We start from the raw sequence: 17,717 nt of genomic DNA on the forward strand, positions 1-17,717 counted from the left end.
AAGGACATCCTTTTGAAAATATATTTTTATAAAATCGGAAATGATGAGCAATAGTGGCAAGTCATACATTGAAAATAATACAAACGAATCCGGTACTAGTAGCAACGGAAATGTGGATTTATCGGCTCTCAATGAAGAGCAACAACAATTGCTTGCCAAAGAACTCATCCGAAATACACCCGAATATAAAGCAGCGTGGGAATTGGAGCTTTGGAAGAAGAGAGAAAAACAAGTGTACAAGAAACAATTGGAACAAAAAGAAAAGCTTCACCTTCAGAAAGTGGAGGAAGCTCTCAAGAACGAATACTCAAAGAAGGAAAAGCAACTTGCGGAACAAAAAGAATTACTCAAACAAAAAGAAACCAAATATACACAAGCATTAGAAGAACTGGATAAGAGAGAGAAACAACTAATACAAGTGGAACAAGAGCTGAGACGAAGAAAAACAGAGCTTGAAAGTGATTTTGCTCGTAAACTGGAACATATGGAACATGTCATCAAAATGGAGAAGGAATCCTTCCAACATCGATTGCAACTGGAAACTCTCAAAAATCAAGAATTACAGAAAAGAATAGATCAACAACTCTCACATGATGTTATGGAGCTCAATGAAAAGATAACTAAACTGCAAGTAGAGAATGAATCTTTGGAATCCAAACTTCATGAAACCACCAACTCTAAACAGAGCTACAAGCTGCAATGGAAAAAAGTGACTGAGGAATTACAAAGGATCAAGAAAAAACACGAATCAGAGTTAAGGAAACTTCATCAACAAGTAATGGCCTTACATCAATTGCAACAAGTCACACCTACCTCCAATCCCTCTTTTCCCTTTCAATATCCATTCGGCACCCCTTTTAATTCTTCTAATTATCCAATGATGATGAATTCAAATAATTATCCTTCAAATCCTTCTTATTTTGACTCTAACGTCATTAGTCACCATCAAGTATCGAGCCAAGTTGGACGACCGTCAGAGAAACAGCAAGAAGATGAAATTAGTGCTCTGAAAAATTTGATAGCTGATCTTCTCAAAAAAGAGGAACGAGAACAACAAAACAAGGTCGAACATCAACAACAAGAAAAACACCTCAATACATCCTCTTCCAGCACTTTCTCTTCTGGTGAGGACTCAAGGAATACTTCTACGACTCCTCCAAGAAAGAAGAGAGGGAATGCAACTTCAAAACAAGAGTCACCACATCTTGATCGCTCCTATGAAGGTGGTGACATGGACAGTTCGAATAATGAAACGCAAGATATTTCATTGGATGCACAGACTTTTTCGAACACATCACCCTCACAACAATTTAAGGAAGATGAACGAAGTAAGGAAGTGAATCGTTTACTTAGGGAAAAAGCTAGACTTTTGAAATCGGGTATATACAATGAAAAGAGCGATATAATATTAGAACTAGAAAAGAAAATTCAATCGCTGTAATAATAAAATAGAATTAATTATTCTTCGACTGCTTCTACTAAAGGCTTGTTTGGATTGTTATCAAGAATCCATCGTGCCAACCATTCGACAGGATTTTTTGGTTTCTCTTTTGCTAATTTTGTTAAACCTTCTATGAGATAGGATTGAAGATGGTCCTGGATATATGTATTTCCCTCAATATTTGTGAGTATTGGGTCAGTGTTTACTATTTTTGGTCAATTCCCGAGAAATCGAAATAATTTTAATATATCAATTGAAAATTAAAACTTACTGTTGGGGTAGAAGAATTTAATTTCTCTCCGAGCACTCTCAGGATCGGAACTACCATGACAAGCATTGTATGTTTTGTTGGTTCCATACAATGCTCTTAAACATCTTGGCTTTGTTATTTTCGCTAATTCAACATCCGTAGGTCCAATCAATTCTCTCCATGCTTGAATAGCATTGTATTTTGCCAAAACTAAAACGATCAATGGTCCACTAGAAATGTATTCTACTAACGTGGGAAAGAATTCCTTTCCCTCGTGCTCTCTATAAAACATTTGTACCTTTTCCTCAGATAAATGCATTTTGTCCCACCTCAAAATTGTAAATCCCTCATCAATAATTCGCTCCATGATTTCCTCTACATATCCCTTCGCAACTGCTTCTGGTTTTATCAGTGCGAGGGTCTTTTGTATTTGTCGTCGTGCATCAAATTCCATTCTCGTTGTTATTGTTGTTTCAATATTTTTTTATTGAATTTCTAAGGAGGGATTTGTTACGAACCGTTTGCCTTGCCCGCGCTTTCCAACCACCAAAACCGTTTCCCGCTTTCCAAAGATTGATGGAAGAAAAAAACTTTCAAAAAAAAAATGACCGAAGATGAATCAACTTCTCCTTTGCTTTTTTTAAAACCATCATCAACATCCACATCCAATACGGATCCTTCTCCCGAGTTGTTCAAAAGACCACAAGTGAATATGAAAGAAAGCGATTCCGAAGTGGAGGCGAGTGATGAGGAAGAAACTTACAAGGATCATGAAGAGGATGATGACGTTGAAATTCCCAATGCAAATAACTCATATGAGGAGGAGAGAAAAAGAAATACTGAAAGAAACAAAATGTTATTGGCAAATCTCGGTCTTGAGAAGGGTCTTTTACCAAAATCCGAAAGTGAAACAACACAAAATTTTTTCTTCCACAAAGAAAAGAAAATCATTAGAGGTGACCGAAACAAGAAGATCTTCTAGACTTTCTACTAAGCCAAAACAAACGTACAATTATTCTAAAATTGAAAAAGAACAGCAGAGATTAAGAAAGGAACAAGAAAGACTCATTCGTGAAGAAAAATTGAGACAAAAAGAAGAAGAGAAAAAACGAAAAAAGTATTATAGCAGAAGAAACAAGGACGATTCTGATGATGACTCTGATTCTAACTTTGTCACAACAAGTTTCTATGGCGGAAATGGTCAAAGAAGAAGTGGCAGATTAAAGAACAAGGAAAAAATTGATTATGCCAATCTTGAGAAGAAATATGCAGAAGTCGACATTGACACGGAAGATAACATTTCATATACCAGTACAAAAACTCAGAAAAAGAAAAAGCGTAAGACATCGTCATCTTCTGACGACATATTTAGCGAGTGCGAGAATGTGGTCGTTACCTTCTCGAGTGTCAAGAACCTGAAGGAATTGACTGAAATGGTAACAGTCCTAAAGGGCCAAGTTAAGATGGATATTAAGGACTTGTCGCAAGTCACACATATTGTTTGTGAGGAATACAAAAGAACACTGAAAACAATGGCTGGAATTATTCGTGGTTGTTACATTGTTACTTCGGAATGGTTGCGAGCTTCGGAGCGTAAAAATGGGTTCTTGAACGAAAAAGATTATGTACCATCATGCGAGCATGATTTAGTAGAGGCACAACAGAGAGCCTTAGAAAAACCAATATTTCAAAATCTCAATTTTTATATCGCTCCAGAAACAAACAATGCAGAAATTCAATATCAACTTATTGAGCTTGGGGAAGGCAATGTCATAGATCTTGACACTCTCAAATCAAAAGTCGAAGGAGGAGAAGACCTCGACACTCTAATTGTCATTGGAGACAATCCTAAATTGGATGAATTGAAAGAAGAATTGAAGAAGTTGAAACTCCCTGATACTGCCTTCCAAACTCCAGAGTTTATTTATGCCTCAGCGGTGACCCAAAAACTTGTGTGGGATGGACAAGAAGAAGAGGAGGAATAAATGTTTGCAGTGTTTTAATAGGTCTCATCGTTCAAAAAGTTCTAATAGAAGCACTCCATTATTCCAATTTCTTGCTCGACAATCTCTCCACCTCATTCTTCTTTTCAATAAAATTTCGTCCAATGAATTTCAACGCCTCGTCAACCAACAAGACTGGAAGAGAAGCAGCAATCACAATTTGCCATTCATGCCAACTAATGGGATAGACATTGAACAATACATTCAACCCTGGAACGTATAAAATCAAACAATGGATAACCATACTCAATACCACAGAGAAAATCAAATAAATATTTCGTGTGGGTGGATTCACAAAAATACTGTCATACTCTGAAATGGAACACAATGCATTCAACATTTCAATAAATACCAAAATCGAAAGTGAAATGGTGGAGGGTCTTGCTAAATTTTCTCGATCAAACAATGAACAATTCACAGCACTGCTCATAGGATCACATTTTCCAAAATTCACAAGATCATGATAACTAATTTGAGGTCCTTCATGGAAATACACAAAGTAATAAATATATCCCAACACTGTACTCACTCCAATATAAGTTCCAACAATTAAATATCTTGCAAATTGCCATGCATTGACAAGTGGTTCATTGGGATTTCTTGGTTTTTCTTTCATAATATTTGGAGATCCTGGATTAAGACCAATACTGTTGGCAGGCAAACCATCTGTGACGAGATTACAAAATAATAATTGAATCGTATTCAAATGTTCTGGAATTCCAATCAAAGATGCAAAGAAAATTGAAATCACTTCTCCAATATTCGACGAAATGAGATATCGAATAAATTGTTTCGTATTGTTAAAAATCACTCTTCCTTCTTCAATGGCCGCCACAATCGAACAAAAATTATCATCTTGTAAAATCATCTTTCCTGATGAACGTGCGACTTGAGTTCCAGAACCCATCGCAATACCAATATTACTGTGTTTTAAAGCAACAGCATCGTTGACACCATCGCCTGTCATGGCTACTACTAATCCTTGTTCTTGAATTAAACGAACAACGTCGAGTTTGTGTTGAGGTTCAACTCGTGAAAAAAGTCTTACACTTTGAATGACTTGACGTTTGCGATCGAGTGACATTTCTTCAAATTCTTTTCCAGTGAAAGAGAGATTTTGTTCAGTCAGGGATTGGGATGAGTCAGAAATGTCATTGAATAAACCAATTCCCTGTTGTTGATAAGTTTTAAAATTATTATTATTATTATTATTATTATGAATATTCAATCAGACAGCAACAATGAACATTCAAAGATTCATATGTGACAAGGTGACAAGTACAAACAATAATTGTGAATGTTCCATCACTGAAAATGACAATTGTTCGAAACTTACCTTACAAATGGCTTCAGCAGTATTTTTGTTATCTCCTGTAATCACAATCACACGAATACCAGCATTTCGACACGTTTCAATTGCTCCCTTCACTTCAGGTCTTGCAGGATCAATTAATCCACACACCGATGTCAAGACCATGTTCATTTCAATCTTGTCAAATGTCTCTGGATCTGAAATATCTTGTTTGGTCAATTTCTTTTCAACAAAGGCAGTTGCCAAACATCTTAATGCCAACTTGTCTGAAAAATTCTCTCGAATGTGATTCATTAATTTAGTTTTCATACTCTCTGTCAATGGAATAATCTTTCCAGTCGAGTTGGCAAGCACACGATCACATCGAGCAATGACATTTTCAAAAGCTCCTTTACAGAATAAAATTCCTTCCTTGACATAGACAGACATGCTCTTTCTGGATCGTGTGAATTCGAGAGTGAATTCTTTGGTGTATTTTTCTCTCCAATATTTGGAATATTGATTTAAACGAATGGATAAATCGGATGATTCTGAAATTCCAAATTCTTTTGGAGCTTTGATTTTTTCTGAAAGAACGAGTAATGCAGCTTCTGTTGGTTCACCTGAAACTTCAACGTCCTAATATGGGATTCATACGATTTCATTGGATCGAATTCAACAAGTCAATAATACATTTTAGGAAATAGGTCAAAAAAATTCAAAATGAAAGAGTTCAAAAAAGCTCAATAAGAATTCTAAATGTTTTTTTCAAGAACTCACAAACACTTACCTTCTTTTCAGCATTATAAATAAGTGCAGCATCGTTGCAGAGAGAACAAATTTTTGCAGTTTCAATCAAACTCTTGGATTCATATGGTTGAGTGATGGGAATGGAATCATTTAAGAGTATTCTTCCACTTGGTTGGAATTGTGAATTCTCAACTGTGTATTCATTCCATTGAACATCATGATCACCTTCAATGTTTTCAACTGTCACCACTCGACAGACAGACATTTTGTTGGTGGTCAAAGTGCCAGTCTTGTCACTGCAAATGACACTGCATGCTCCTAATGTTTCTACTGCAGGAAGAGAACGAACAATTGCATTTCTTTTGGCCATTCTTTGAGCTCCAATTGAAAATGTCATGACAATGACAGTTGGCAGTCCTTCAGGAATTGCAGCAACTGCCAATGCAATACTATATTTCAAATAATAAATGGCTCCACGAATCCAAGAACCTCCAAACATTGGATCACTTTTTACAAATTTCACACAGTAATATAAACCACAATATACACTTGTCAACTATTTTGAACTTACTTAAAATGTGGAATGTTCATACAGAACACAATGACACAAATAATACCAACACCAATCGTCAACTGATGACCAAATTGATCCAAATTCTTTTGAAGAGGTGTCTTTTCAGAATTTTCTTCTTCTTCCTCTTTGTTCTTCTTTTGATTGGACAATTTCGTTGAAATTTTACCAATTTCAGTATTGATTCCAGTGTGTGTGACAATTGCCAAACCTTTTCCATACACAACAAGAGTTCCCGAAAAGACCATATTTGTTTTTCCTTGAAGTTCAATCTTTTCTTGCTTGATTGGCTCTGGATCTTTCATCACACTCACAGATTCACCAGTCAAAGCACTTTGATCCACTTTGAGAGTGGTAGAATCGAGGTGAATTAATCGAGCATCTGCTGGAACAGTATTTCCAACATTGATTTTAATGAGATCACCAGGAACGAGTTCAGCAGCATCAATTTCTTTAACATTTCCATCTCGAATGACAATGGCACGATTGGCTTCATATTGTTTCAATGCTTCAATGGCTTTCTCAGCACTTTGATCGGTGTGCGTTTTTCACATTCGAATGTGACATCCATCAAAATAGTGATGATCCATTCATCCATCCATGATTCATACGAACCAATTATGAATCCATTGCATTGTTTTTATCATTCACCTACCTTGATTCTTGTTTTACACCAATATAAGCATTCACAGCAAGAACAATGACAATCACAAATGGTTCAATAAAAGTACCCAAAGTAATTTCTTCTTCAAAACAAGCAAACACGAATGAAATGAGAGCACTTCCGAGAAGAATCTAAAGATGATCATTAATTGTGTCATTCATTTTCACATCAAAGTGTCATTCAAAATTCAAATCATCGCAATCCACCAGATTCACTTCTTCTTACCTTCACTAAAACATCATCAAATTGTTTCAATACGAGCTTCCATAATGGAGTTCCTTCTTCCGCTGGCAATTCATTACGGCCATAGAGTTTCAAATTAGTTTCACATTGTTTCTCAGTGAGACCAGTACGAATGCTTTCAACACCGAAGAAGGACAAGACTTGATCGGTGGTGAGAGTGTGATGAAAAGGAGTCGAAGACGTCTTGTTGTTGTTTGTGGTGGATGACAAGGAGGCCATCTCGAACGTATTTGGTGGTGTGAAACGGATTGAGAGAGTGATCGCGTTTATGAAGGTTGTTGTTGTTTTAAAGGACTCGATTTGCAAAAAGAAGAAAACGAATTCGTTGTATTCAACGCTTTTTTTCTTTTGAATCAAAGGGGTGCCCTTTTTAAGGCACATGAATGAACTTTCTTTTTTGAGTGTCAAAAAGGGTAATTGTTAAATTATCTCTTCTTTTGATCTCTTCTGAATTAATTCATTTCTTCACTTTGAAAATATTTAATATTCATGAACTTTTCAAAATTTAATATGGAAATAATAATGAACGAAAATAAGATCAAAAAACTCTGCTGATGCATCATACTCGTCAACGAGGTTAGGTCCTTACAGATAACTTGAAACCTTTTTTACTTTTTGTCCCATTGATTGAGATAGGAAGAAACATAGGCAAATGCAATCATTGAGACACCATTGGCCAAACTGCTTCTCATTGATGCGGGTATTATTCCTCTAAATAAACCCCTCACTCCAAGTGTCTTTCCAACAATGGATAATCTTTGGAAAACTCCTAATTGTTCATCTGGTTTCATGGATTGAATTTGACTTTTAACGACATCCAACGGGAAGACCTAAATTATAATTCCATTTTGTGTCAATTTAGTTATTTTATATTATATTTGTTAAAGTTAGTAATTTAAATCATAAGTTAATTACGATTTGAAAAAACTTACCAGCCACCATGCCAACGTTGCACAAACGCCACCAGTGAAAAAAGGGGACAACTTTTTAAATTCAAAATGTGAACCTTTTGCTTGTTCTCGTTCTTCATCAGAAGATAGCGATGCTAATTGTTGTCTCACTTGTAAATTTCTATATTCTTGTGTGAAAAAATCAACAAACACAAAGAATGTTCCTAACAAGAACATATTTCTCAATAATGTTGCTGTAAATCCACGATATACCTCTAATAATTTCCATGGTTGATCAGTCTGTCGTCTCACTTTGAGATACTCTACTGGCGTTTCGACCACAGCTCGTGCAGCTCCTCCAAAACATCCAGCTACAAACATTTCAGGATGAAGAACAAAACGTTTTTCCTCTAAAACGTTCAAATTTTCTTTTCGAAAATCATTCTTTGACATGACATGATTGTCCATAATAAATTGCAGTGCAAGAGCATAACCACCAAATTGTAAACTTCTCAAAATTGATGCAGTCACTAACGGAGGAAGAGAACCTCTATAAAATCCCCAAAAACCATACTTGTTATAAATTGATTTAATCACTCCAAACGTGGTTGCATTTTGTTGATTGATGGTTGCCGATGATTGCATGATGGTTTTTATGGTATCCAAAGGCTGACCTACTGCTACGGAAGTACATCCATAAACTGCTCCCGAAATGAAAGAAACAATCGGAGAGGATTGAACAAGAAATGATTTTGTATTGTCCAATTGTTGCTGTTGTGCTGGTTGTTTTGGAGGAGAGGCTTCTACCAATGCCGTCGTCATTGTCATCCTCTTTGATTCATTCAAATTCATCACATCAGAGGAAGGAGGAGAGGCTTGTGAGGAAGACATTTTTTTATTGTTGTTGCGGAGATTCTCATAAAACACTTTCGCTCGCTTGAACATCGAAATCTACTTTCTCGACAACATTCTCTAGAAATTTAATATTTAAATCGAGTGAGTGTTGTTGCTTTATGGTCGCAGTTATGCCTCCTTTCATTGATGGACGTCGACGGAGCAGTTTTCTTACGAGTTCCACCCTCATAGAGGTGTAATATAAACCTCCTTTGAGTCATGTGGACGCTGACTACTTATGACCTCTCTGATCACATTTTCAGGAGTCTTCTTTTGCACTCATTCAATGTTCATTCGTGTGTTGGTGACAGAGGTTCGATACGTTTCGTTCATTAAGGACAACCTGAGCTGAGTGGATTCCACAAGCTGATAAATTGAGTTGTAACAACTTGCTCATGGACAGATATGACAAAGTGGTCCGTTTTTTCGTCTTTCTTGAAGATTTGAAGGTATTTGTTGTCGATCCATCAGGTATCGAAGCTTGCTCTCTTTTCCTCTTTTGTGATTTGCTTGACTGTGTGGATTGAGAATTTTCTTCTTTCTTTGCTACGACTTCCTCAATAGAATAATAAGAAGTTTTTTTGTGTTTCCGTTTCATGTGTGTTTTAATACCTCCAATAAGGCAGCACTTTCTTCGACAAGAAACACACACAGCTTTTTTCACTGTTGTTGATGATGAAGACATTGAAGTTAGTGGTTGACATTAAGTCCAAATTTGGTGAATTTGTTTTTGTGAACGCCCAACAATTAATCTCGAGAACCTTGGTTATTAACGAATATAGCATATACTGAAGAGGATACAAGTCGAACAATCTTTTCAGCAATTAGGCATGTGAAGGCCATCGAAATTATTAAAGACTTGACATCAAAATTCCATTTTCTTTGTAAATACAATTTCCATAAATATCAATCCAACCATTTCGAACCAAACCAAACAAATCACTACTCAATTGATTCACAGTGACCACACAACAAAAAATGGCTTGGAGATGCAGTGGCACAACCAACCACGAGTTGGTTTCAAAACTTTCAAAGGCAAAAATCATTACCAATCCTCGTATTAAACAAGCAATGGAAGCAACGGATCGTGCATTATTTTGCAGAAATGCATGGATTCCGCATGCTTATGAAGATAGACCTCTTCCGATTAGTGATGAAGCAACCATTTCCGCACCTCATATGGTAGGTTTTTGAAAATAAATTTCGTCATTTCAAATAATCATGATGATGAATATTTGAAAAGCACGCCTATGCGTTGGAATTGTTGCAAGATCATCTCAAACCTGGAAATCGTGCCATGGATGTTGGTAGTGGAAGTGGTTATTTGTTGGCCTGTATGGCTGAAATGATGGTTCCAGATCCCGATCGTATTGAACCCAACACCAAAGTCGTGGGAATTGAATATTCCGAAGAAGTGTATGCATTTGGAAAGAATAACATTGAACAGAGAGTAAGTTTTTACAACCATGTTAGAGGTGATAGATGATGTTCACTTGTTCACATCCGAACATGTTCACTTGTTCTTCTTAACTACATGAAATGCTTGACAACGTTGTCACTACTGTTACAAAATTGAACTAAATGACACTTATATGTGAAGAGTGAAAGAATGAAAAAACTTGTTCAACGCGGTGTGATAGAATTACTTCGAGGGGACGGCTGGAAGGGTTGTCCTCAACATGGACCATACCATGCAATTCACGTGGGAGCAGCTGCTGCAACACTGCCTCAAGCACTCGTCGATCAATTGGCACCTGGAGGACGAATGGTGATTCCAGTCGGTGAATGGTCTCAAGACTTGATGGTCATTGACAAAGATGTGAATGGCAAAGTCAAAAAGCAAAGTGTTATGGGTGTCATGTATGTTCCTCTCGTCAATCCAAATCAGTCACAGTAAGGATCATTGATACATGTACGAACTGCTGAGCAGTTTCAATTTGAAAAACGTGATGATGCGGTTCTTCAATGATGAACATCTTATCGAATTGTAAACTTAACAAAAATTATTGTATTACAACAAGTTGTTCAAATTGTATACAACTTGATGAAAATTGTACTAATAAATTAAGAATCACCTTCTTGGTGCTAAATCAGACAAAGCTCTAGCAGCAGAAAATGAATTTCGGTTTCTTCTGTACATTGGATGATTTTTCACAAGCAACAAATGCTCAAGTCTTTTTACAATAGTTTCAGCCTCAACAGCTGTTCTGGCTTCATAATATAATGTTTCATCTTCAAAGGCTAAAGTAAAACACTTTGGATTGGCAGGATCGCATTCAACAGTTTTGAGACTAGTAATTGGTCTCTTTGGATGTTTTGTGGATCTATTACTTTGGAAGCCAAGAAATGTAGAAGCTGGCTTGCTATTATAAATATTTTCCGAATCAAAGCTAAGAATTCTCTCTTGTCTTGATCCAAACTTGTTTGTCTTGATAACATGATACACATTTTCGGTATTGTCATAGGGTGTCATGAATGGAATGACGTACGCAGGTGGTGACCCGACTCCAGCCAAGCTTGATTGACTTGGAGATCCTGAAAGGTCCTTGTTAGGTGTTGACTCAAAATCATTTTCATAAGGTGCCGTTCTTACAAGCACTACTCGTTCAATCAAACTTCCTAACGAATATAATGTTTTGTCTCTATGATTTTTGCTAATTTCTCTCTCTACATTGTCTCTTCCAATATAACGTAAAGTATACTTTTTGGGATTCAAGGAAAAACGTTGGCAAAGTACTTTTTGCAAATCTTTGAGCAATAATTCTGGAGATACTGGTACAAGTTTGAAATAATTTCGAGGAGTATTGGCTGACATTCCTGTTGTAAATATATTTGGATTGGGATTTGAAGAAACAGGAGTCGTACATGAATGATTTGTTGGAGGTAAATATACTTGTAATCGAATATCTTCCAAATTGAATTTAGTGAAAACTTCCTCACCACCGAACTTAATATTGAGTTCCTTCCTATTTTTGTTATTTGAAGAATTTTCGTCGTCAGTTGCAAGCGATCCACTCGATGAAACTGGTTGAAAGTCTCGGTCATAGACCAGTACTAATTTTTCATTTCCTAATTGTTCAATAACTGTTTTGTCCTTTGTTAATGTTGGCCAACTAAGATCGGGAAGTCCGTCTTCCTCGGCAACTCTCAATTGATAAGCTCTGTCATCATTCGAAATGGGTTCTAAATCAGTTTCTCTCCTGTACAGCTCGAGAGCTTTTCGAATTAAATCAGTTGGTGTAAATGTAAGTGATGATCCAGATCCGCTATGTGCAGAAATGGTAGGTATTGGTACATTGACCTTATGCACCCCTCCTCGTTTATGAGGAACAAAGGTAGCAATATATCTCACAAGAGGACTCGTGGTAGGTCTGTATTCTTGAAGCATTCCATTTCCAAGAGCTGGATTTCTCCTTGGTTTTAACTCAATTGTCAATAGTGAATCAAGATTTTGTGTGACAGGTGGTTGTTTAGGTTTTGCTTGATTTGAAGAAGAGGGAGTAACTTTGTGAAAAAGTAAATCAGTAGCATTTTGATTTGTTGATGAGGTAGTGTTCATGTTTTGCTGTTGTGGTTGCTGAATAAGTTTGGGGGGAACACCACGAGTTGAAGCATCATCAGCTGCTGCAGGACTCACTGGTTCTTCCTCGCTCACAGCTCCCTCTTCTCCTGTTGCATTTTGATCCGTTCGTTCTCGTCTTGGTGTTGTAGCACCTCGTGGTGTCGTGGTACCTCCACGTGGCGTTGTAGCACCCCGGGGTGTGGTATTCGCATTTGTTGTTGTGTTGGAAGGCATATTTGCCAATGGAAGTTGAAGATTGAATTTGTTGGGAGAGGTGACACCTGCATTGACTTGTGATTGTTGCTGTTGTTGCTGTTCAATGTGTTTCTTGTGTTGCATCAACAATAATTCGTAATCCATCAAGTCAAATGTATCAGGAGGTGTAAAGGAAGTGGATATGTTCTGACCATATCGATTGTACGCTTGTTGTGGTTGATGATACATCATCATGTTGTCAAGATCGTTTTGGGTACCCGTCCCAAAGCTTCTCGTACGGAAATGGTTTGTTGTTGTGTTTGTTCTTTGGTTGAATTGTGTATTTAGTTGAGTGCTGGAAGATCCATTGTTGTTTCCACGTGTCAGAGGAAATGGAGGTCTGTTGGAGAGCTGGGTATTGATGGTTGGATTATTGATGGAAGTGGAAGTAGAGGTTGTTGCTATTTTAAAGGACGATGATGATGATATGCCTGTTGTTGTTGTTGACGAGAAGAATTTTTTGGTTCACCCATGCCAATAATTTATCCAGCAATCATTTGACAAGTAACACCATTTTGATCCGACGAATGTAAAGTTACAAATTTGTATCAATTATTATAATAAACACCATTAACATCACCATATTCACATTCATTAAATGAATTTTGTTTTTCATATCATTTCCATGATCATCATCATCACACAGAATGGAATAATTTACCAAATCAAACAAACGTTTAAAAAAATTATTCAAATAAACTCGTATCATCATCATCAAGACAATCATACCTCCGTTGGGATTTCCCTGTTGTTGTTGAGAAGCATTATTCAAAAGCATTTGGTCATGTATCCGAGGGAGAACCGTCCTTTTGGTTTCCTTGAAGTTTGGCTTTTTAAAGCTGAGCATTTTTGTTTTGGAACTTGAAGAGATAACTCTCCTGTCAGTAGGCTCGCTTCTTCTCATTCAGAGTTTGAAAGAGAATTGGATTCAAGACCAGAAGAGGATCTGTCTTTTAAAAACAGCCTGTTCAATCTTCAGAGAATTGGCTCAGAGTTACTTTACTCGATTTTTGTTTTTTCAAAGGTCCTTCGTCTTCGAACACAACAACAAGAGCAATAACCGCACCATCGAATCATCCACCTCAAGACAAGTAGGACAGGCACCAGTTGCAGCAGTGTTGAGAGGATCAAGTCGTAAGGCCAAAACACTGGAGCCCTTACTCCAGTTTGTTCATCCATCAATGTCGTGTGATGATCAAAATAATCCATTTTAAACTCAATGACTTGATGAATATTGTCTGGATTGCCAGAATATTTCTGATACAATCGTTTGGCCCATTCCACCTTTTGTTGCTTCTGTTCACTCAATAAGGTTGTTTCAATCAGTTGACTAAATGTTTCTGGTTCAATCCATTTTGAATAAATCCAATCACCCATTCCCTTATCTTGTAATCGATTACATACGACAAATTGATCGGCCATGATAGGAATACCAATCATGGGTTTACCATAAAACAGACCTTCACTGACACTGTTAAATCCACAATGGGTCACAAACAAAGAAACTGCCTTATGATTGAGAATGAATAATTGAGGGAGGAATGCATCGGTGATATTGACTCTATTTCTCCATTCCACATCTCTTTCCAATTCTTGTTGCAATTTAGCAATCTGATTGGTCTCCACTCTCATCAATGCATGCCAATCTCGATGAGTTTTCAACAGTAATGAGAGGCCTCGAATAATTTTTCGATTGGATTCCTCACTGAGTTTCCATTGACTTCCCGTACTAATGAAAATGACCTTGTGATTGTGACGAGCAAGGGAATCAAGCCATTCTTTTAACTCAGTGTCTTGAGTATCTGGATGTAAGGGTAAGCTATATCCTACATCAAAGAAACGAGGATATGACTTTAACCCGACTTGTTCCAACACACCTGGAACGGTCAGTGTTAGTGTTGGATACTGAGCTGCCAATTCATAATACCATTGTTTTGAGAATGGTCCAAAGATCAAATTCTTCTTGTATTTGGTTCTAATGTTCCAAATTCCATTGAAGTGAAATACGGATCGAGCAAGTGGATAAATGCCATATTTAGTAAAGAAACTTAAAGCCATGGATCCTAAAGATCTTTTCCAAAGTCTTGACTTGAAATACTGATAATAAGGATGAAGAATGGAAGCTTTTCCAACCAAGTGATCTGTGAATAGTCCCCAAATTAACTCACAAAATACATTTGGATGATGGAGAGGAAAATAATCAGTCTCCAAAAAATCTGTTAAAGAGGTTGCAATGGTCAACAATTTCACACTATGATTATATTTGATATTCAATTGCTGAAACATGTCGTAATATGCAAAATATATATCCACCATATCTAATACAATGATATCAGGTCTTTCTTCTGGAAAATTCTCAAATCTTTCCATCAAGAAATTGTAAGCGTTCACAGAAAGCATTGAAATGGTCTTTAATCTTTCGAATGGCGATAACTCTGAAGCATTGACGGCCATCCAATCTCCGTAACAATAAAATTTAACAGTTGATGGATTAACTTGTGAATCCAATGCTTCCCGAGTGTTTGAAATGATTCTAAAATTCGAAAAATCATCATGAACCCATTTCGTTAGATTGGATGTCCAAAAATTGGCGATCGGCATTGAAATTTCATATCGATCATCATTCATGATTTGTTTAATAATCGATACGTGAGGGTTGTAATGTCCTTTCGCTGGCATTGGAGTGAATAATAATTTAATTCGTTTTCTATTGGTTGATGAGAATGATGATGGATCATTGGAATGTGTGGATATGAAAGCATCGCAATCGTTAAATTGTGTGATGAACAGAAACAACACTTCCACGATCAAAATGGCAAAGCAAAGACGCATTTAGGTGGAATGAAATTTTTAAAATCCGATCAAGAGTAGCAAAATGCAAACTCTCACTCTAATTTCAAATTCGAGCTTCTGGTTTTCGATGATCCATTCACTTGGCCCATGGTTGAAGCTTTTAGTGAACTCTCTCAAGTCCACTTATTCGTAATTGCATGACAGAATCATCTGAGGATGGAATTTCTTTCAGCTTAATGTTCAGTCGATATTGAATATCGGGCGTCCGTTCCAAGCATCAATATTTCCACCGATTTAGAAGATTGTTTCAATTAATGCGATGCGCATCGCATCCATTTGAATTAGTTGAAACAACAACAAATTAATGCGCACGCTTCAAACAGCAAAGCTCACCACCAAAAAAATCCCAAGTTTGGACCTCGAAGAGTGACCTTTTCTGTTTAAATACACACTCACTTCATCCAGCAGCAGAAGCATCATCATCATTTTCGAATATGAAAGCACAAATCATTGAAAATTATTGTGAAGAACCCAATTTTATTCTTCGTGACAATATTCCCATTCCGGAGCCAAAAGCAAACGAAGTGTTGGTCAAATTAAAGACAGCTTCGGTCAATCCTGTTGATTACAAGTTGAGAGCAGGAGCCATGAAAATGATCTCGGGAGTGCAATTTCCATGTATTTTGGGTAAAGATGGAAGCGGAATTGTTGAAAAGATTGGCTCCAAGATTACACGATTCAAAGTTGGAGATGAAGTGTGTGGTTTTTTAACAAACAAAAGGACAGGTAGGTTTCAATTCGTTTTCAATAAGAATCTTTTAAACTCATGTTCATCCTTTGAACAATTTCTTTCCAAATTTGAAAATGTCTCGAAAAAAAGGTTCCTATGCCGAATATGCATGTTATGAACAAGATGAAATTGTATTAAAACCTTCGGAAATGACCTTTCAACAAGCATGTGCTTTTCCACTCGTTGGTTGTACCGTAATGGAAATGTACAGAAGACATCCTTCCATTGGTGAAGTTTTAGATCGAGAGGGAGAATTGGCATTTGGAGTGAAGAATAAAATTTCAAATCCTCTCAATCAAGAAGACAGGAAGGAGATGAGAATTTTAGTTATTGGAGCCTCAGGAGGTAAGCAGTCGTCTCGAAAGAATTTAGAAATTTTCTCATGCATGACAACCTTAAATTTTAATGTACTTGTTATCTTGTGAACTGTGAACACCTTAATTGTTGTGAATTTCACATGTTGTCAATTATTTTGATCCAATTTTGCAATGATCCTATATTCTATTTAGGTACTGGTTCTGTGGCAGTCTTGTTTGCAAAAACATTTCTTCAAAGATATTTCAACACCAAGGTCTATGCAGTATGCTCTGAAAGAAATGCCAAATTTGTGATCGATTCATTAGGAGCAGATGGCATTATTGATTACACAAAAACGTCAGCCAAGGCAGGTTCTCACATCACACACCAATCAGACTCTGAGTTGCCAAGTATTTGCCAACTATTGAAAACCAATTATGGTGTCAATTATGTGGACATTGTTCTCGATTGTGTTGGAGGTTATTACTATTATGATGATGTCTGTCATCATTTGTCATGCAAAGATGCAAGTCCATATACTGTTTTCACAACCATTTCACCTCCCACTGAGCCAGAGTTGAATTTTACTAATCTCGTAAAGGTTGGATCATTCCTCGCTATGAACAAATTGCGATCATTCTCCTCTTGCTATCCACGTTTCCATTTTGTCATGTTGGATCGAAATGTGAAGGATCTTCACTTGTTGATGAATCACGTACTCTTAGAGAATAGAGTCTTTGAAAAGATTCCTCTCCACCCTTTCAGTCTTTCAAATATGAAGGAAGCACATTTGCAAATGGAATCTCAAAGAACAGTTGGAAAGATCGTCATTGACATTCAGTAACAAACAATATAAATATCACAGTCTTTAAGGAATATGGGTCACGTGAGAGTTTGTTGTTGTTGTTGCTGATGATGGTGATGCATCTCAAAATATTGTCTGTTGAGTGTTTTGGTTTCTTGTGAGAATAATGGAAGTGAAGTGACACTAAGGTGGTTCAATGACAGCATCATTCAATAATT

General features: G+C 36.8%; 8 protein-coding genes across 8 annotated transcripts; 4 read left to right on the forward strand and 4 right to left on the reverse strand.

The window, feature by feature from the left end:
- Window positions 1–40: 40 nt before the first annotated feature.
- On the forward strand, window positions 41–1,441 carry FDP41_005116 (uncharacterized protein; the record flags this gene model as incomplete). The annotated part of the gene is made up of 1 exon (XM_044708606.1): window positions 41–1,441. The coding sequence occupies one exon, from the start codon at window positions 41–43 to the stop codon at window positions 1,439–1,441; it is 1,401 nt and encodes a 466-aa protein (XP_044560502.1).
- A 17-nt stretch (window positions 1,442–1,458) lies between these two features.
- On the reverse strand, window positions 1,459–2,145 carry FDP41_005117 (uncharacterized protein; the record flags this gene model as incomplete). Its single annotated transcript, XM_044708607.1, has 2 exons — window positions 1,459–1,646; window positions 1,713–2,145. 2 exons carry the CDS (start codon window positions 2,143–2,145, stop codon window positions 1,459–1,461), a joined length of 621 nt encoding a protein of 206 aa, XP_044560503.1.
- Window positions 2,146–2,295: 150 nt separating this feature from the next.
- Window positions 2,296–3,676, forward strand: FDP41_005118 (uncharacterized protein; the record flags this gene model as incomplete). The annotated part of the gene is made up of 2 exons (XM_044708608.1): window positions 2,296–2,647; window positions 2,724–3,676. 2 exons carry the CDS (start codon window positions 2,296–2,298, stop codon window positions 3,674–3,676), a joined length of 1,305 nt encoding a protein of 434 aa, XP_044560504.1.
- A 58-nt stretch (window positions 3,677–3,734) lies between these two features.
- Window positions 3,735–7,432, reverse strand: FDP41_005119 (uncharacterized protein; the record flags this gene model as incomplete). Its single annotated transcript, XM_044708609.1, has 6 exons — window positions 3,735–4,865; window positions 5,031–5,624; window positions 5,776–6,241; window positions 6,307–6,834; window positions 6,962–7,101; window positions 7,196–7,432. 6 exons carry the CDS (start codon window positions 7,430–7,432, stop codon window positions 3,735–3,737), a joined length of 3,096 nt encoding a protein of 1,031 aa, XP_044560505.1.
- A 389-nt stretch (window positions 7,433–7,821) lies between these two features.
- Window positions 7,822–8,994, reverse strand: FDP41_005120 (uncharacterized protein; the record flags this gene model as incomplete). The annotated part of the gene is made up of 2 exons (XM_044708611.1): window positions 7,822–8,043; window positions 8,146–8,994. The coding sequence occupies 2 exons, from the start codon at window positions 8,992–8,994 to the stop codon at window positions 7,822–7,824; spliced, it is 1,071 nt and encodes a 356-aa protein (XP_044560506.1).
- Window positions 8,995–9,975: 981 nt separating this feature from the next.
- Window positions 9,976–10,894, forward strand: FDP41_005121 (uncharacterized protein; the record flags this gene model as incomplete). The annotated part of the gene is made up of 3 exons (XM_044708612.1): window positions 9,976–10,179; window positions 10,241–10,447; window positions 10,598–10,894. 3 exons carry the CDS (start codon window positions 9,976–9,978, stop codon window positions 10,892–10,894), a joined length of 708 nt encoding a protein of 235 aa, XP_044560507.1.
- Window positions 10,895–11,068: 174 nt separating this feature from the next.
- Window positions 11,069–15,493, reverse strand: FDP41_005122 (uncharacterized protein; the record flags this gene model as incomplete). The annotated part of the gene is made up of 3 exons (XM_044708613.1): window positions 11,069–13,245; window positions 13,544–13,559; window positions 13,976–15,493. 3 exons carry the CDS (start codon window positions 15,491–15,493, stop codon window positions 11,069–11,071), a joined length of 3,711 nt encoding a protein of 1,236 aa, XP_044560508.1.
- A 608-nt stretch (window positions 15,494–16,101) lies between these two features.
- Window positions 16,102–17,538, forward strand: FDP41_005123 (uncharacterized protein; the record flags this gene model as incomplete). Its single annotated transcript, XM_044708614.1, has 3 exons — window positions 16,102–16,393; window positions 16,488–16,742; window positions 16,907–17,538. 3 exons carry the CDS (start codon window positions 16,102–16,104, stop codon window positions 17,536–17,538), a joined length of 1,179 nt encoding a protein of 392 aa, XP_044560509.1.
- Between the last annotated feature and the right edge of the window lie 179 nt (window positions 17,539–17,717).

This window comes from Naegleria fowleri (assembly GCF_008403515.1).
Source record: "Naegleria fowleri strain ATCC 30894 chromosome Unknown tig43, whole genome shotgun sequence".
Lineage (NCBI taxonomy): Eukaryota > Heterolobosea > Eutetramitea > Acrasida > Naegleriidae > Naegleria > Naegleria fowleri.